Genomic DNA, 21,488 nt, shown 5'->3' on the forward strand with positions numbered 1-21,488 from the left:
CATAGTAAAACACTGCTTAGAAGTGTATTTCTAAGAAGATTTTAAAATTTTATGTTCATATATGTATTTTCAAAATGAATATGGTTTCAAAAATATTTTCTAATTTGCCTCTAGCAAATTTGTTTTTTTTTTGTTTTTGTTTTGCTTATTAAAAAACTTTTCCAGAAGAATAATCTTTGTTTAGTAATAGTCTGAGCATGGTTACCTGCATACCTGCTTCTGAATTGCACGGAATGGGTAGTGAAAATCTGACCACTTCCAATAGTCTCTGTTGCTGTACAAAAGAAACAAACACTAACAAACTATTTCAAACAAGGCTCCTTAAATAACTTTGAAGGAACTTTTCATTTAAATCAAATGAGGTTCCTGTTATCAGTTAGAAAGATTATTTTTTAAAAATTGTGTGATAAGAGTATAAAGAAACTAAAAAATCAGTCAGCTTAACATACATACCACACAAATATACACATGCACACGTGTGTGTATACAAATATCGCTACCATTTTTGCCCCCTAAATATTAAAGAAAAATAACACAGGGCATGAGTAACATTATGCTTATCTCAAATGGAATAATTTAGGAATTCTGAGTACAATATTAATCTTATTGGATTAATAATGCACTATACTTACTGCTACATTTTTTTTCAAAAAACAGGTTAGAGTTTTGAGAATTTACACTAATACTTGAAGCATTCTTATATACAAATGAGCCAACAAAAAGCCACTGAAGCATTGCTGTCAGCTCCTGATACATGATGGTAAAGCAGTTCCTAAAGCCATTGCCAGATGAAGATAGGGAGCAGATTTCCTTCAAATTCTTCAAGATTTGTCTTCCGACACCAGCACAGAGCTTTATGATGTCAGTTAATATAGTTACCTCTATAATAAAGCAGAACAATTAATGGATCTGCATATTGCATGAGAGAAAACGTTTCCGCTATACTAGAAAAAATTCTAGGTAAGGGAAAGAGCTATAATTTTTTTCTTTCACTTTATTGATTTTCTGACTATACATTCACAAAATCTGTTAAGAATACAGATAATTCATTCTTCCACCCCCTTCCTCAATTACCTTAAAGCAAGACCTCCTTTTCAGATGTGGAAATATTTGCAGAACTGCAGGACAAAGAACTGAGATATTTTCATAGAGTTGATCAAGGGGGGAAAAAGGATTTGCGAGATTCTGTTAAGAATAAGCAGAGACTGAATGACAACTTTAAATCTGCCACAATCATTTACTAATGTGCTGCTATATCAAATAAGTCTAATTTTTTGACAGCACCAAATTAGATTTATTGCAAAAACTGCTGCATAAATAGCATATGGCTATGTTATACCACCTATTTCACATCCCGGTAATGTTTTCCCCTCCCCCTTCAAAAATGAATAAATTGAGCCAAGCTATAAACCTTCTGCAAAAAGAAATATACAAGTTAAAAAACAGATGTAGGAGATCTAGATTTCTTTGTTAAAGGAATAATTGCTGCACCATTGCCGAGGTCTACATATTAAAATATCATATGCTACAAAATGACTAACTGAAAAATTATTTTATAGGTCAGGTCCCCTTTTGAATTTTTTTAACCATTTAGCCTAATTTCCTTTTCAAGGTTTTTGTTTTAATATACATTATTTAATTTCCAACTATAATTTATAGTTTAAAGAGAAAAATTAATATTAAAGTATTTGAGTTAAATGTGACTCAAATGATGTAATTTTAAAAAAATCATATTAGATGCCTATATTGCATAGCTGTTTACTAGGTCCCAAATGTGTAAAACACATAGAGGAATTAAACCAAAAAAACTATTTTTCAACTTTTCCAACATCTTTACTAGTACAATTTCTCTAATGCATCACAAGTGAGATAACATATTTAAGATGTTTTCCGTAATTTACTGTGTCTTGTGTACTACAGGGTAGTAGTAGTAGTAGTACATCTTCTACTCTACCAAGATTAGAAAAAAGAAAACTTTCTTGGAAATCGGGGTTGAAAACTCATTTGTTTAGGGGGGGTGTCACAAACCAAATTCAGATATGGGAAATTTGTTTTTGCCCCAATTTTGATATGAAAAACTGATTTTTTAAAATAACAAAGTTTAAGCATACTTCATGGACTGAAAAGACATTGCAAGGTCTTATCTCAGACCAATGGGCACACCACTGCAAACATCATGGCACTCTGCTACCCTGCAGACTCCCTCTCTGTGGTCAGTCTTCCCAGCTGCCCTATCTGTTACTGTCTGATTAGTTCTGCTAAGGAGCCCCTCCCCTGCCAGCTTTCAGTGCCATCTGTTCTACACAAGATGGCTGCTGCCCAGCAACCTAACACTGCCCTCCTACCTGGCACCCGGCTACCATCCTTACCCCAAAGTGCTAACACAGGTTCTCACTGCTGGCAGAGTCAGGATTTCATTACTACTACTTTGACAAGTGCAGGGTTGTTTGTAATTTCTCTTTTATCCTGATTTTGATTGTACAACCACCTCCCACTGATTCAGTTTGCTTCAGTTTTGTTGCTCACAGATTTTACTCTCCACATTAATCTCCCTCTGGCATGTTACTGCATCTGTTCCCTTTTTTATTATTAATTTTCAAATTCCCACCATTTTTGACAAAAAGGAGGTAATCTACACTCTGTTTCTGCCCATTTCATTTTCTTTAATTTGGAAGATAAGTATGAAAGCATGCCAAAGAAGTTAATTCTCCGTTAACAGTTTATTTTCTGGCATCCCTATGCCTTTGTATATGAAAAACAGATAGGAATAAATGTTGACTGAATCACAACAACACAGTCGCAGCCATTCCTGAATTTAATGAAAAGCAAACATATGAAACAGAATCTAAAAAGTTTATTAGTTACATGAGTTGACTCATGCTGTCATTCTTTCTTCCACTTTTAGCAAATAATTGTTTGTGCAAATGAGATTGGGTACAAGATCTGATTCTGAGTTAATCTATGGTTTTGACACCACATCTATCTCCTCAGCAAATGAATTTTATCTTTGATTAGTAAGAATACCATACTTTCTAAACCATACACTGTCATCTGATTCAAATCTAACAGGGAAATACAAGGAAACAGAATGCCTCATACAGGGGAAAAACCTAAAAATAAAGTATTTCTGTCAGAGTAAAACTGCTGAAAAGCAAAGCCGAACATACAGCATTTAGAATGTAGCACAGTTTCCAGTAAGATATTTTTCTGATGAACCCTGTAATGTTAATGGCAGCAAAATATTTTCGTAAAGATACAAAAATCTATTTAGTATTTATAACAAGGAATAATGATTCAACTACAAGGACAAGGACAAAAAAGTCCACCAAGAAATTCTTGTGAACTTTTCTTTCCCTACCTTACCATTATTACTCCAATTAAAAGAAAAAAAAAGGACGATTTAATTTAATAATCCCATACCTGCCCTGAGACAAAATAGATTTGCTGAATATATTGTGGGTGTGCATTGATTTGTTATATATGAAAGGAGGTTAACAGCAATAGAATATCTGAATTAGTATTACAATCATATCTCAGATTTAAAGGACACATTTACTTTGGATACTGTTAAATTTTTTTCACACATTAAATTTATTCTCAAAATATTCTTGTAAAATCCTAAGGAATTAAATGCAGAGCTTTTCAGTGTCTTTCCCAAGGGCCACAGCAAATTAATCGAAAGGTAGGGCACTTCACATTAGACTGATTGGTGAAAAGCTAAAAAGTTGGCCTGGTTTTGTTAAAACAGAAAACAAATAACAAAACCTGCCCTGCTCCTTGAAATGCCTATCCCTGCACTGGCCACATTTACCTCTCCATCCAGAGCCCAAACAGGTTACTTGTTGGGCGGTTACTTTTGCTCCTATCTTAGTGAATGGTGAGCTATTTAATATAGTGAAACAAGTTATCAATGACAACGTATTACAAACGACTAGCTGAGTGAATTCTCAGAGCCTTTTTCACCCCGCTGGGTTCCTGCTTGGAATGTTTTCCCTTCCCAACTCCATTTTTTAGTTTCCCTTCCTTCCAAGACTTAAGTCAACTCCCACCTTCCGAAGGGGAATGCATTCCAACCCATCCTCATCTATGAACTAAAACACAGGTCTGAGCATTTCGATTCAATGAATTCTAGTGGCTCCCTTTTACATATAGGAAAAAATGTAACAGCTTCTTCTGGGGGCAAATAGGTGGTTCAATGGATTGAGAGCCAGGCTTGGAGCCTGGAGGTCTTAGGTTCAAATCTGGCTTCAGACACTTGCTGTGTGACCCTAGGCAAGTCACTTAACCCCCATTGCTTAGCCCTTGCTGCTCTTCTGCCTTGCAATCAATATACAGTATTGATTCTAAGATGGAAGGTAAGGGTTTTAAAAAACATATATAACATCTTGTGATTTTTAATATCTTCCATGAACCTGGCCCTTCTTACTTTTCAAGCCTTTTTACAACGGATTCCTCTTACATAGTCTATTATCTGGTCACACTGAAATCTTTATTCTTCCATCTCCTGCCTCCTCCATTTTCATTAGTTGTTCCCTGTGCCTGGAATTGTCTCCCTCTTCAGCTCTACTTCTTTGCTTTTCTCACTTCTTGAAAGCTCAGTTAAAGCCACCATCTTCTCTAAGAATCTTTTCCCAATTCTCTGAAGGTTAGTGCCTTCACTCTGCTGATTATCTCCAATTTATCAAGTCTACATCTTCTTTATTTTTTTAAATATTTATTTACTTATTTTTTAATATTTTCCATGGTTACATGATTCATATTCTCTCCATCTCATCTTCCCTCTCCCCTCCCAGAGATGACAAGCAATTCCCCTGGGTTATACATACATTATTACTCGAAATTCATTTCCATATTATTCATTTTTAAAATAATCTTTTAAAACTAAAACTCCAAATCATATACCCATATAAAGAAGTGATAAATTATGTTTTTCCTTTGTTTCTGTTCCCACGGTTTTTTCTGTTGATGTGAATAGCTTTCTTACAAGTTCCTTGGGATTGTCCAGAATCATAGCATTGCTATTAGTAGCAAAATCTATTATATCTGATCATCCCAAAATCTACATCTTCTTTATACATAGCCATTTGCATGTTATCTTCATTAGATTGTGAACTCCTTAAGAGCAGATACTTTTGACTTAAAAAAAATTACTAGCACTTAACACAGTGTCTGTAACAAAGTAGGTACTTAATAAAAGCTTTCTAACTTTACTTATTAGTACCTCTAGTTGTTAGGGCTTTTCCCTCTGAGATGACCTTCTGTATCCTCTATGTATCTTATGAGCACCTAATTGCTTAACATATTGTTCTGCCCCTGAGAATAGGAGCTCCTGGAGTACAGGGACTATTTTTTTTTGCATCCCTGGTGCTTAGCACAATACCTGCCACTTAGTAAGCACCTGAAAAGTGCCTCAGACTATTTTTATTATTTATCTTACCTTTAAATAACATTTTTGGATCTGATTTTTTCTTTTTTAAATAAAAAATATTCTAAACCAGGGCCACTGAGTTAAAAATCTCTCTCACCAAACTTTGTTCTCAATTTTGAGTTAGGGAAGGATATAGGCACTGTATTCTTTAAAATATAGAAGAGAGAAAAACCTTCCTTCATCCTCTGCTGTGATTCTCCAGAACATTAGCTTATTGCTTGATGGAATGGTTTTTATCATCCTAAAAAGTTAGGGGATGCAAGGAGCATTAAGAGTATCCCTCTAGGGGATGAAATGCCTGCCTCTGCTACATTTTGGACCTTTACCATCCCAGACTAGTTTTGCTGGCTATGACAACACACAGGAGGGAGTAGACAGCACAGACCTGCATCATACGGAGGAAATTGGGTGTGTTGGGGGAAGGAGAAGGTGTGGGAGACAGTCTATTTCCTTTGTGGCTCCTTGACAGACTGTTATGATACTGGAAAGGGGAGGGAAAATAGGCCTCATTTAATTTAAAACAGCACCAAGGCCATCTATTTCCAGACTTGAAGACGTTGGTTGCACATATATCCATTTAAAATTATTTTGACACATTCTGACTAATTTATTCATGAAAGGAATACTATAAAAATTAGCTTAATTTTAAATGGAAACATCAGATGAAAATTCTTGAACAAAATGCAGAAGTAAAGAGAAGAAAGTTCAGCATAGGAATATGCTAAAGTTTTCTGTTGGTTTCTCTTTGCTTGTTGTCCAGACCTGTGATTTCACTGATTTAATTTCTGGTGAGGAAACTTCCCTCAACCAAAGAAGATTGCCAAATGTTCTGAAACACATAGTCTGATGAGTATTAGGGGTATGAAGTGGCTAAGTAACTTGGCCTGGGCCACCCAGCCAGTATTGAAGGGTCACATTGGTGGGACCGGAACCCAGGTTTTCCTGGCTTGGAGGCCAGATCTATTAAGTTACATTATCTCAGATCAACATATTAGAAATCATGAAATGAATGTTTGTCCAAAGCAAGTTTCTTTATTCAGGCACCAAGAATATGGAGAATCCTAGAATTTCAGACTTTGAAGGGGCTTGTGTCTAATTCTAATGTACTTTTGAGAATTAGAATTCACCCTCAATTATTATAACTCTAAATGATCACTCTATTGCAAATATTAATAATAAGGAAATAAATTTTGATCAATGATACATGTAAAACCCAGTGGAATTGCTTGTTGGCTATAGGAGGTAGGAGGGGGGAAGGGAAGGAAAGAACATGAATCATGTAACCATGCAAAATATTCTTAATTATATATTTAATTTTAAAAAACCACACAAAAGAATAATTGCAAAAAAACAAATATCAATGATAAGCAGAGCTATATAGATAATCTCAAAGAGCAGGCAATCTATACATAATATTTTGCTTTGAAATATGCTTGTAAACATACTTTAAGATGGATTTTTTTTTGTTGTTGTAATAGGAATAGAAGATGTTTATGCATGGAACAGGTTAGGTCTTTTTTTTTTTTTTAATAACTCTTACCTTTTGTCTTGGAGTCAATACTGTGTATTGGTTCCAAGGCAGAAGAGTGGTAAGGTCTAGTCAATGGGGGTCAAGTGACTTGCCCAGGGTTACACAGCTGGGAAATGTCTGAGGTCAAATTTGAACCTAGGGCTTCCCGTCTCTAGGCCTGGCTCTCAATCCACTGAGCTACCCAGCTACCCCCACAGGTTAGGGCTTAACTGGGAGTGGAGTTGACCACGAGAAACTTTCTGGGAATTCACTTTTCAAAAAACCTACTTGAAAAAAAAGAATTAAACTAAAATTTCCTATGACTACCCTCCCGGTCCAGGCCTCACCTTCTCCACAAGTAAACATTCTTTTCCATTATAGAAAAAGAAAATAATCTCTTTTAAAGAAAAATATCAAATAAATAAACCTAACTTCTCTTTATATAATTCAAAGTAGATCTCAAGACAAAAAAAATGTAAAATACATGCTATATACCAAGTAAATAGAGGCGGCAAAAGCTGTCAAAGAATTAAATTCAAGAGAGCTGTTTAATGTCAGCAGGAATTTCAGGAAGTTGGTCTCCAACAACCTACCTATTGATAATTTATATTGACAACTGACAGTTCTATTCCCCATTTCCATGAAATGTTAACACTATAGTTTAGCCACTTAGTTATCAGGGTCACAGATAAAGTGATCTGGATGGAATTCCAATAGTCATTAAAATGCTTATTGACTATATGATGCAGTTCCTAACACCAAGCCACTATTCCATTTGAGGTAACTTTGTAGAGCACTGCTCCTCTTATGGGCAGTTGTCTGTCATTCAACCTTCGGTTTATAGAAACAGTATCTATGGAAAGGCACAGAGAAGAATGAAAGATAGAAGCCCATTTACATCCCAGGCTCTAGTCTAGTGTAGAGGGATGCCCTTGGAAAATAAAAGAGTGCATACTTTATGTCCTTGAGAAAGCAGAGAAGAGCTCAGAGAAGCCTGTCATTGTCCCCTGGTCACACAGACCTTTATTCTTAAACTAAGACAGTGATTCAGAGATGTTGTTTGGGAAGGGGATACAATTTTGTCTCTAGTTTAAGGGTTACTTATATCCTTATAATAGCTAACAGGTGTGGAACAGGCAAATTGGGCTCAGTGAATGGTAAGAAGACTGGAAAAACATTAAAAACCATCATTTTAGTTTGTTATAGGTATAATAAATTTGACTCTTATGTTTTGAGGTATGGCTTTTTAAAAAGGAGTTTAATCTTATGTGCCCCCTTTTAAAATCTAAACTTATCAAAGGAATTTTAAAAGCAAAAAATGTAAATGAAAATATTTCAGTGTCATATAAAATAAAAACAAATTTTCCCATTTGTAGCAAAAAGGAAGCAGAGGAAAGGAAGAAAAGAATAGCAAAATCAGGCTAAAACAGCATAACTGGAGGATGAAGCTTAAAGTAACCATGGGAAATTTCTGGGAAATTTTAAACCAGGCCTAAAATTCACCAAGATTTTGTATTACATGGCTAAGGAAGCTAGTAACTGTAATTCTATTACATAAAAACATTTCACTTATGTTTCTGATTGTATTTTTTTCTCTTAAAGAAAATAGTGCAGTCAATTATAAGTATTTATAGAATATCTGCTACTGTGCAGGAAGGGAAAGCATTGTGGAAGATATTAAACTGTATATGGTACTGTCCTTGCCCCAGGGGAGTTTACAACTTGGAGATCCAAATGATTACTATTTATATTTAAAGAATTTATGACTCTACATGTGTATTTACTAGGATGTATATAATATTTGATTATATTTATAATAATAGGCAGTAGAGTTTTGGATAATCTTCATGTTAAATAAATAACTTAAGACATCTTGCCTCATGTTTTCAAGTATGCAAATATCATCAGTGGTGTCATCATATAATTATAAAAGAAAATGATATAAAAATAACTTCTTTTTTTGATAATTCCCCCAAATTCCAACTGAATGCATATTTAAGTCTAGATATTTAGTGGAACCTAAAATAAACACCTTTGCTTTTTGAAGTAAAGCACAGATATATAAAAAGGCACTGGAAACAAAATACTACTACAGTCAAATAAAATAAAATATAGCTCAAGGAAAGTTAAATTTTGAATCATACAGGAAAACTTTTCCATTTTTATTATGCAAAAATACCTGAGAAGGGACAACTCTTCAATAATAAACAAAAGTTGGGGTTTATGGGAAGAGTGTCAAAGCTTTAAAATATATTCAATATATATTGAAATAAAAATTGTTACATAATTCAGCACATATTCATTCTTTCAAAGCATAATACCAGTGTGATAGAGAAATTAAGAATATCTAAGACAAAATCTTTGCCTTTGACAACCTTACAATCTAATAGGGAAAATAAAGAATGAATTGAAAGAGCACAACTCATTCATCATTTTCAAAGTGCCAAAAGGGGGAAAAAATAAAGTAATACAGGAGTTCAAAGGCCAAAAACAACAACAACAACAACAACAAAACCATCACCACCACTTATTTCCAACTAGAGAGATCAGAAATAATTTTGTAAAAAAAGTGGCATTTAAGGCATTAGCCTTTGAAGGGTCCAGTTGGGCAGAGAAGAGGAGGCCATTTCAGATACAGGAGAAGAGGGACAGAAATGTGCCAAGTATGTTGAGAAAACTTCAATTAGTTTAGCTTGACTAGAGCAGTTAGCAGGTCTCTTCATAACCAGTATGGTATTCTTTCTAAGATATATCTTGTCTCCAGCAGCACAGTCCCACTTTCTCTGATTTGTTACAGAAGATACACTTGGCTGATAAACTACATAATCAAGCCTGTCACAACTGTTTATAAAATTAGAGTCAATAGGTCTCTCCTAGAGGAAAATGCATGACTTGTTGTAGAATCTTTATTTCTAAAGACACATCTGGGAGGAGCATTGAGGTCTGACCCCCAGAGCAGCTGGACAGAAGGAAAACAAAAATGTAAGTCAGGAGAGATCCAACTTTGAATTCTGCTACATGTTACTAGCTGTGTGACTTAAGGCATTTGCTTCACTTCTGAGTCTTTCCTTGTCAGTAAAGAGAGGATAAATATTCACCTTAAAGTAGGTAAAGGTCTGAGAAAACTTTAAAGTGCCACTTAAATGTTAGTTGACATTATTGTGGTTGTTACTGGAACCTCTTGTAAGAATCCTGAATTGAATGAAATCTTTAACACACATCAGAGTTTTTGATTCTGTTTTCTTTTCTTTTTAACAAATGGTCAATATTCATTATGATGTTTCATTAGAATATGTTAAAACTTTGGAAAATGGAAAGAATCCTTTATTTTGAAAACCACAGGGCATATCTCCTGCCACTTTTTACCACTGTAACCTTGGGTAAGTCACATAACTTCTCAGGGCATCAGATTTTTTTTTCATCCACAAAATAATGAGAGGTTGGGCTAGATGACCTCTAAGGTCCTTTTGAGATCTAGATCTATGATCCAGTAACCAGATCCACACTAGATGCAGTATCTCTGTGTGGTATTTGGGGGAAATTCATTCCATTTTACACACAGAGAAATGTTATACATAGGCTCTTGGAAAATCTTTGGCTATGGTCAATAATTAGAACTCAGATTATCAACAGATTAAAAAAATATTCAGTAGACAGTTACCAAGTCCTCAAACATACCTTGTTAGTTCTCCTTTCTTCTACCTGTTCATTCTCTTTTCTTCAAGCCTACTCTGTCCTAATGATTAAAGCTGGAATACAGTCTTTCACAGTTTGTAAGTGACTCCTAACCTAGAAACTTAGAGGTAGATCAGAGAAGGTCATGGTTTTGCCTTTATGAAAAGCTTTCTATCTACATGAGGACTGTTGCTAAATGGCCATATGGAACAGTCAATATAAAACCTGATTAGCCAAATATAGCAGATTAGAGGGTTGCATTCAATAAATGCTGAATTCCTGGGTTCTGTCTTTTACTTTCCATAAACTTTTAAGGGGTATATTTCTTGACGTTGGCAAAAAAGTATAAATCAGCTTTGAGAAGAAAGAATGACTTTTCCCCTTCAGATTATTCCACATATTTCCATGCTCCATCTCCTTTCTCCTCTCCCCTGAAGAACTGGATTCATTTTTATAGTTAAACTATTTATCATGTAGTTTTAAAATTACATTTTTGAACTTCTGTTTAGAACATGAAGTTTTAAATGTTCAAGTTGAAGCTATATGGTGATTAGCCACCTGCCTTGCAGTTTGTTATTTCAGCAGCTGGTCTAAACTGAAATAGAAAAAAGGTTCACAAGAATCAAACTCAATGTATTTAATTTATTCAATGAACATTTATTGAGCACCTACTGTGTGAAAGCCTCTGTGCTAGACACTGAAGTGGATAAATTGGATCAATAAAGAAGAGTGGTGGGGAAAATAGAAAGCTTAGAAACAGAATAAAGTGGTTTAAAAGTAGAAAACTTCACCAACAACCTCATACTTTGCATGAAAAGGGTATATCTTGTCTGTACTCTGCATTTTTAATTCATCTATAATTTTATAAGCATTCATTTTGCCATATATGTAGTGAAGGCAGAAGGAAGCTGTAATTAAGAAAAGAATAATAATGCTAAAAACTTGCTGGAAGTTCTATTTTTTGGGAAACTAGGTATGCTGTTTTCTGAAACCAGCTGAAATAAAGATCAACAAAAAACAATCTTATAAAGTACTAAGGTGATAGAAATATTCTTTAGGAAGAACAAAGAAACTAGTTGTCACTCATCCATTTTTAGCAGTTGCTGCATCTTAATGTGCTGTCCTTGGAAAAACTGGTCTTGTCAGATTCTACAAGCAAAGGGAAAACTGCATAAGGAAACTCTCTATGGACTTTGATTTCTGAAATTAACTCCGTGAATAAGACAGAATGGTTAAGGGCAAATCCAGCATTAATATTTATTTACTAGTCCTTGGATGCACTGAGACATTAAAAGCTGTCCATTTCTGTAGCATAGCATGGCTTAACACACTAATGACTGGTTCTCAATAGTAATTTGACAGAGGAGAAACAGTATTAACATTCTCATGATGAAGCTAAATTCTAAAACTTCTATGATTAAATAACTATATAAACTACAGTGACATGTTCCTGAGACTACAAGTACTTTAAATCTGCATTAAAAGAACAGCTATTATTCTGCATTATTAAGCAATTCTTTTCCTGATAAATTGTTTCCACTATTGGGAGTTTTCCAAGATATCACACATGTATAGATGGTATTATTTTGGATTTGTTTTTTGTTAAAAGGAGCTTGGCATACCATTTGGATTATTATCATAACAAAATGTTTTGAAGAAAGTTTTATTTTAGCAGAAGTAAAGGCATCTTAACACTACCCCAAAACTTTGGGAGGTTCATCAACCTCTAGAATATTTTTTCTCTCCAAATGCAGGCTGTTCAAGTGGTGCTTTCCTCCATCTGTTACTGTACCGTGTTCTGAATTATATTGTCATATTTAATGTAAAAGGGATCAGTCCCCATTTCATAGTTTAAATTCAACATGCTAGTGTGAATGGATGGCTGTTGTCTAACTGATTTTAGAACCTAGTATCATGAAGATTTGTATGTTGTTTAGACAGCAAGATTCTCTTATGACACCAAATGGACCCAAAGATACATGAAGAATGTAGATATTTGGCATGCAAATGAAAAAAAATCTTATTAAATAAAAATCTTAAATATTTAGAAGCCACCAAAGTGGAGGTTTGAATAAGCCAATATATTTTATTCTTTTCTTTTAAAAAAAATACATTCAGAATATTTGTTGCTTGGAATATTCTGATCCTTTTTGTGATCCATGTATATGGCACTGGAATTTTAGAATAAAGACCTTCATATCACACAGCAAGTAAACATATGATTTGCAATACATACTTAATAACACATTTTTCAATGGATCGAAAGCAGCAATTTTGTCTCAAAATTTTATACCACCTACCACTCAAATTTCACGTCTTATATCTCTTCTCAATTTGCCTTGTATATCACATTAAGTTACAGCTTTTTCCACATCAGAAGCAACTAGCATTCTCCCTAAAATGTTAACTCTGGTTAAAGTCCAGGTCTTTCAGAACTGGGGCATGAAAAGTGTCCTTTTGGCTGTTTTGAGGGCGAATCACTGATAGACGTGAGTCCTCGAGATGAAAGGTTGTGCTTTATATACGCCACACTTATCACTCACATGTCTGGGTGTTTGGCTTCCACGTCTGCACGTTTCCTAATGTGCCTGAAAGCTGTGCATGAAGCGAATGACTAAGACTGTCTGTAACAACTGCCTGGATGCCTGTGGAAAAAAAGGAGTAGAACGAAATGTGTGCTCCGGCATTTAATAGGATTAGGGGTACCTGGTGAGGTGCAGTTGGTGCTCAGTTTGGCCCAGCAGTTCTGTCAGTTTTATGCACTCATCTCTGGCTCTGGCTCCATCCTGCTGTGCTTGTTCCATACGCTGCTTGCTTTCATTCAGTTCTAATTTCAGTTTCTCTATTTCCTTGGGAAAAAAAAATCATCCATATAAAATCAATGCAGCCACATTTTAAATTTCTTGTATTTTCAACATAAATATAATAAATGATGATTAGAAAATTTAGGCATCCTTCTTTTTTATGACAAAGGGAAATGACTTGTCTATAATCCAGAGTAGTGAAGTATGTATTTTTATATTTTAAGTTAAAAACCCATTTTTAAGGGAAATAATGAAACTATTTGCAATTCCATTCCTAGACCTCTACTTTTAATAATGTCCCCTCTGTACCATTATTTTAAAATTTATCATTTGTGTGTTATGAAGTTGACTATTTCATAAGTGGGGAATTCACATTTGAAAAATGTATTTGTTGTTTAATATTCATATTTTCAATGCCATTATGAAAGAGGTAAGCCATTTTAAAGTGTCTTCTATAATAATAAAGAGTATTAAATGGAACCCAGGGCATTAAATGTTAAAAGTGTTTCACAAATTAGAATTTAGACAAAACACTGGACACAAATTCTTTTAAACATCAACCAGATAAAGAGATTACTGAACTAACAAACTTGAAAGAAAACAAAAAAGCATTGTAGCTGTTGATATAAAAGTTAATCTTTTTACTATATGAAAAATTAAGATGTTTGATCCCTATTTTCAGAAAGAAGTTAGATCCAATTCTCATCCAAGTGACCCCAAACAATCAATATTCAAAATAATACTATCTGAACATAGATAAGTTTTAATGTACAATTTAATTTTTTTCACAAAACCAAATAAGCATAGATAAAAATAAAAACCTTCACTATAACAATTATCAAATCAATAAAACCACAAGAGATAAATACAAAAAAGAAGCTATATTTTCTAATCAGGCAAAGAGCAAAAGGTAATTTAAAGCACAGAGAAATGCAAGATCAATTTAGAGAACAAAAATAGGACTAAATATAAGATCCCAGAATTCTGCTTTAAGTGCTTTTTTTTCAAAATCTCTCAATTAATTTGAATTTTAAATTTCTGAACCATTTCCAATTATTATTTTAAGTCCATTATGCAGAGATAAAGTTATGTTCTTAGCATTTCATTAATTATTTACATTTCTTTTACTATTTTATTTTACTCTTTCTTTTAAAATCTCTTCAATAAAACCACATAATATTTAGAATATGAAATAGAATGTGAAAAAAAAATTTACACACATATATTGGAATACTTAAAGGAACAGCACACTTATATCCTTTTCATTCCGAACAGAAGCAGCACAGAACAGCAGAAAAAGAGATGGTTTTAGTTTTTGAAGACCTGGGTTCTATCCTCAACTTTTCCACTTAGCAACTATTTCGCAGTAGGAAAGTTGCTCAGCAATTCTAAGCCTCAGGTTCCTTATCAGCAAAATAGGAACACTAAAACTCATAATACATAAATCAGAGAATTTATGAGGAGTTTTGTAAATTACTAATTCCATATAAATGTGAGCCATTAACAGTTAACCATTAACGTTGCTTCCCACCTCATTCTACCATATTAGCTATTTTCTTTTTGCCCTTCATTTAGCATACTAATTACAGAGCAAAAAAGAAATTAGTTACATTAAATTTTATGATTAAATTGAATAAAAATGAACAAAAGTAAAGTAATATTATACTGAAACCATGTGATAGTTTTAAAACTGTGTAAAATAGTTATTTATTCAAAAACAGTAAGTATTGCTTTTATATAAAGACATTGTTAAAAGCTATGAGAATATTTTAAAAATCAAAATGGTGCTTCACTCGAAAAGACTTTACAATGTAAACAGAAAGGATCTAGGCAAATTAAAAGGTAAGGAATAATACAAGATACAATTAAAAGTAAAATGAGTGGTTGAAAACATTAAGTCCTAAATACTCAAAGAAAAGAGATCACTATGGATTATTGAAATGATTAGTGAAGACATCTATGATCACTAGAGCTAGCAAAGATTAATCAGGGAAGATAATTAGACTGATAAATAATAAGGATGCTATAGACATAGCATAGCATAGCTGCAGCTCAGTGGGACCATTAATAAAATCTTTTATGACATCACTGGGGACAAGAAGGAATAGGGATGGTTTGGTGGATTTGGAAATAAATGAATGACTTGATCCAAAGAGTGGTAATTAAAGGAACTGGGTCCCTTCAGGCAAAAGTTGGTATTTTGATGACTGAATTTCAGTAGATTCGATTTCTTTTTATAGTCTCATTAGGCATTTTATTTAAAAACATTATTCTGATAAGGGATCTCTATGTTTTACCAGATTGTCAAAGAGACCATGACACACTCACAAAAAAATATTAAGAATTTTTGACATAGAGAAAGGGCCTGTAATGTTCTCTCTCTCCTCATCTCAAGGACATGGAATCTTTTACTTCTTTTAATACTTGGTTCAAACATGACTTTCTACCTGAAGCCTTGTTTGATCCCTCCAAAAGAGAAGACCCTTCTTTCTCCTAAGCTACCTTATATTCCCTTAATATTTATTCTTTATATAATAATGTATGAACATATAGTTTTCTTTGATAAAATGTAAGGTTCTCAAAAGCAAGGATTGATTCATTTTTGTCTGAATTTCCAAGGTCTGGCACAAATTAGGCACTTAATAAAACCTTCTTGATTGATTGTTTGATTGATTGAATTGGAGTAGTGCAAATATCTGTCTTTGGCATTATTCTCTTCAGCATTTTTATCAATGATTTGGATGAAAGAAAAAAGGCATACTAGTTAACAAAAATCTAGGAAGGACAGCTAACATGTTGGATGAAAGATTTAAGACTCAAAAAGTTTCAAGAGTTTAAAATGGGGCAAAATGCTACTGATAAACATAAAGGTCTACATTTGGATTGGGAAAAAAATATTTGTACAGAGATACAAGAAGGGGTATTTATGTGAAAAGGACATGGGGGTTTTGGTGGAAGACAAACACAATACAGATCAAAAGTGTGAGTTGGCAACCAAAAATAGTTAATGCTATTTTAGGCTTCATGAAGAGAGGCACAGTTTTCAAAAAAAAAGGGGGAGATTACAATTCCACCATCCTCTGCCTTGATCAAACCACATCTGGAATATTCTCTTCATTTTTACTTGCCAACTTTTAGTGTGACAGTGGCAAGATAGGGTTCATAAAAAATAGGAGGCTAACAAGGACGATTAGGGGATGTGAAAATATACCATACCACTGTTTAAAGGATGTGGGGAATGTTTAGCCTCAAGATGAAAAAATTTAAGGTGGCATACTGACTGTATCTAAATATATGGAGGATTGCCACGGGTAAGATTGATTAGGTTTATCCTACTGGACTAAAGAGAGGAAAACTAGGAACAATTACAGAGAGAGACATGTTTTTTTCTCTTTTTTTGGTTGCCATTTTAAGAAATATGATATGTAGCACATGATAATAACATATATGTGATTTGTTATAAGTAGATAATACAACATAATAAAATATCTCACACTAGCTATGTCCAAAAATTTATCATTCTTTTTTCTTTTTTTTCTTCCCTTCCATGGCTCGCCCCTTCCCAAGAAGGCAAGTTTTGAATTCATTTCAGTGAAAAAAATGAACAGAAAAAGGAAAAGAGAGACATATCTATGTGACACTGAAACAGAAAGCAAATATTCCTAACAATTACTTCTCTAAAAGTGAAATGGATCATGTTGTAAGGTAATAAAGTTCTAGAGACTTGTGCTGTCTGGATGACCATTTGTTAGGAATGTTATAGAAGGAATTCCTTTTTTTTTTTAACTCAGAATCTGTCAGAAAAACTTGAACTAGGCCTTGAAGAATTATGTGAAATTTAGGTACTACATCGAAGAGAGGTCATTCCAAATAGAAAGACTCAAATAAGCAAAGATAGTAACTGAGAGAGAAATGCAAAGAGTATTTCAGGCCACAGTTATTAGACCTATCTCACTATAGGAAAGGGTTTATATAAGATAATAATTAAAGATCAAGGATAAATTATTGAAACAAGCAAGTATGCTTATGAGATAACAAATAGACTAGTTTGGCTAGATGTGAGGAACAGGAGAGAAAACTGGAAAGCTATGTTGGGACTCTACAGTGAAGGGTCTGAAATATCAAGTCAAGCATATTACATAATACATGGAACTGCTTATGGTTTTTGGATAGGAGCATGACAAGGAAAGGCAATATCTATGATGGTATCTTAGGAAGATTAATCTGAAAATGTATCTGGTATAGTGTAGTATAATATAGCATAAAGAGACTTGCAGTAGTACAAATATGAAGAGATGAGAGCCTCATATTAGGAGGAAATGGGAGAGATGTGAAAGATATTACCAAGAAGGAAAAGGATTTAGTGACTAATTAAATATAGGAACAAGGAACAGAAAAGAATTCATGATGAGGTGAAAGTTTTGAATTCACACGAGTGGAGAAAAATGAACAGAAATAGTAAAATTCTAGGCTGTTAATAAAAGTCTTTTGAACCTCTATTCTTTATAACTTTGGACTATGATGACCATTGACCAGACCTCAAATCTGGCAAGTTTTGTGCTTACATGTGTGTACATAAGAGTGTTCTACAGATTACTGAATACTGGTAATTCAAACTTAATCATGTATATAGCTGGTGCCAAATGTGACAAACATTTTTCCCTGTCTGAATTTCTCATCTCACTTTAATAAACATTTATTAAGTTCCCAACCAACTACAGGTCACTAAGATAGGAGCCAGGAAAATAGGGCACTTATATTCTCTACATTCCCTGGGCCTCTCATGTCAGATACTATGACTTGGTCCTTCTTGCTCCTCCTAGAGGAAAATGATCAGATATACTCATCTCCTGAAAAGAATCAACCTTCGAATGACCAGTCAATGCCCTTTGAAGTACTCTGTAATGTGAAGGCTCCATCCACCTCCATCCATCGCAATCATAATTAAAGCTTATATTTATTTAGTTGTATTTCCCCAGTACATATCAGCAGATTTCATGCTCTCTTGTGAAAAGGGTCAGCAATTTTATTTGCATTTAATTAATAAGGGAATGAGGTGATACCCACAGAACGTGACTTGACTAAGGATACCTTCATGGGTAAGAGATGAAAACTAGAATTCAAAAGGCTACTGACTCAATTCAGCAAATGCACTTCTTCAAAATAATATTAATAACAGCTACCATTTACAGGGTTTCAAGGTTTGCAAAGTCTTTCACATATTTCATGTTAGCATAATTTCATGAAGTGCTGAATAAAAGTATACCATGAAATTTCAAATGACAAAACCTAGGTATATTTAACAATCAAGAATTTAGGGGATAGATTATAGTCAGCTCCTTATTATCCATGCCAGCAACAGGGATCATTGGCACAGATAATCAAAATCAGCAAATAATCTGACCAGCTGGATCAGGGCTTTAGATCCACTCCCTCAGTGAGGGAAACTTGCCATGGCACTAACCCAGATGGGTGGAAGGAACTCTGCTGCCAGAAATGCCACTCTCCCATTGGCAGGATTCCCTTCTGCATCGCCCAATTGGGTCAGGACCTCATCCCTATTCCACATGGTGCCCTAGGGATAAGAAATGTGGCCCTCATATATGATGTATGCTGCATGTGGCACACACAACATTAGTCCACCCTAGGTGCACAATTCATCCACAACATTGATAATAGGGATGACCTTCTTTGGGAAAACCCAGTAGGAAAAAAAAGGCCCCAGATTACAGTTTATATTTTACACAAATATTGACCTTCAATTCCTTTAAATAGTGAGCTTTCTGGTGTATTTAAAGTAGTATAGGATTTCCAAGGATTCATTTTATAGGCAGCTTTTTAAGAATATATTAACACATTAAGTACAGGTTTCCTCACAAACAAGAACTGGATTTTTTTTAGATCCTCAATAAATACATGTTTAGAATCGTTATTAAAACTATGGGTTCAAAATTTTATCACTTATTTTGCCTGTTTTCTTGACTTTGAAGAAAATATCAGAAAGGAGTTAATGTCTTGAGATGCAACTCTAGGTTTGAATATTATCTTAATATTCTAGAATAATTTTTAACTAAGGGAAAAGAAGCATTCAAGAGCCTTTACATTATAGATCTTATTTATTCCATCTAGTAGACCCTTTGTAACTTTTTTTAAAAATTTCTCTTATGGCCTCTAAGATTATAAAATAATTATTTACAAGGGGGAAAAGAAGAAAGAGAGGTGAGAAAGGACACATTCAAGGGAATGAACCCAAACCATAGAAAGTGAAGCAAAACAAAATTATTAGGGCAATATGGAGGATGAAGTAAAAAACTTTGGAGATACTATCATTGTATCTCCAAATTTTTTTTAATTTAATTTAATTTAATTTAATTATTTTATTTTATTTTACCTAAATAGATTAAGGAGTTCCATGGAACTATCTGAAAATCTATATGGTAAAAGGTGAGAAAAATTATAACATAATTTGGCACCTGAGAGAAAATTAAGAAATTCCATCTAATAGGTATTGATGAGGATTGAACTTGTAAATTTAATTCTTAGCAATTGACATTATGACATTATTAATTTATAGGTTGTTTTTATCTAGTCAGTAAATTTATTTCTTAAGATAAATTTTATATTCATTTACATGAGATCAAGTCTATATGAAAGAAGTAGAAAGAACATGCATAACTATATTATATACACACTTGGTAAATATCTCAAAAACCTCTCTATATTATCATCGGTCTCTATCTCCATTTGCTTCCGTCTCTAGTCTCTAGGAAAAAGATCATCCAAATATTTTCACTACTTTGGTTGTTCCATTACTCAATTACTTAATTATTATCCAGTATTCATTTCTCATTTCTCATATTCTCCTTTTAGTTATTTACATATGTATTGTCTTTACTAAAAAGATTCTTAAGGAAAAAACATCTTATTCACTGTTGTAAACTCAAAGACATCTAAAACAACACCTCAAATTCATAAATTAACTATTTTTAATATTTATTACATACCTACTGTACTCATGCCATTATATTGGATATAACAAAAGACAGAAAAGTAGTAAGAGGTAGTTTCTGCTCTTAAGGATGCCTAAGCCTACCCTTTGGCATGGGGAAAAGATTAAAAATACAGAGATGTTAAACACAAAAGCCAATAATTCTGAGTTAGACAAATAGGAAAAATTACTACCTATCCTAATTCAATTCAATAACAAATATTTATTAAATACCTATGCTACATATAAAATATTGGGTTATGTGTTGAGTTCTATTAGACAAAATCCATACTGACAAGTCATCCCATGGCCAATTATCTATTTTGAGGAAACATTCCTAGGAAAATATCTTAGGAATATTTGGGTGAAGAGCTGCTTGACAAAACTTTCAAAGATATATTTTCTTATCCTCAAATCTCAAATACCTCATCCTTCACAACCTAGTACAATCCTTCCAGCAACTAAGTATTCAATTTCATTCTACTGGAATTTAAAAATGATAGCAAGACTTTTCCAGGCAGAAAATGGGTATGCCTTCTTTTTTATCTTTATCCTTATGACAAGAACTAGTCATCTTCTCTTCCTAGTACACTACTCCACAAAGACAGATACATTAACAAAGAAAACCCCCTTCTTCCCATCCCCACATATACACACAAACACACACACACACACACACACACGCCCTAAAATTGGACAGGCACTTAAATCTCATACCAGTTTTTCTATAGATTCGCTAAGGGTAAAAAAGCCAATAGATAGTCAAGGCCAAGTCTCCTACAAACAGGCCCTGCAGGATTTTAATTTAATCCTTATGGCCTATTAGAATCCCTTGATAACAAAGAATGAAAATTATTAGTAAAAACAAGAAAAAGAAGAGTGAGTACATTCAATTTTAGGTCTTTGGTTTAAGGTTTGATATAAAACAGAAGTTTCAGAAAGCATTTTAAATATACTTTGCATAAATTCACAAGGATAGCAATAGATAGAAGTTTAATAAATGCTAATGGAGTTAAATTGTGAACTTATGTATGTCTACAATACAAATATTCAATATGTAGTGCTTAAGAATTGGAAGGAACC

The 21,488-nt window shown here is 33.6% G+C and overlaps 1 protein-coding gene across 1 annotated transcript in view; it reads right to left on the bottom strand.

Annotated features, from left to right (window-relative positions):
* Nucleotides 1–21,488, bottom strand: part of SDCCAG8 (SHH signaling and ciliogenesis regulator SDCCAG8) — a 268,032-nt gene that overhangs the window by 120,195 nt on the left and 126,349 nt on the right. The window contains exon 15 of the mRNA XM_044673496.1: nucleotides 13,320–13,462. Coding sequence (XP_044529431.1) covers nucleotides 13,320–13,462 — 143 coding nt within the window. The remainder of the gene's footprint in view (nucleotides 1–13,319; nucleotides 13,463–21,488) is intronic.

The sequence above is a fragment of the Gracilinanus agilis genome, chromosome 4 (assembly GCF_016433145.1).
Source record: "Gracilinanus agilis isolate LMUSP501 chromosome 4, AgileGrace, whole genome shotgun sequence".
Taxonomy (NCBI): Eukaryota; Metazoa; Chordata; class Mammalia; order Didelphimorphia; family Didelphidae; genus Gracilinanus; species Gracilinanus agilis.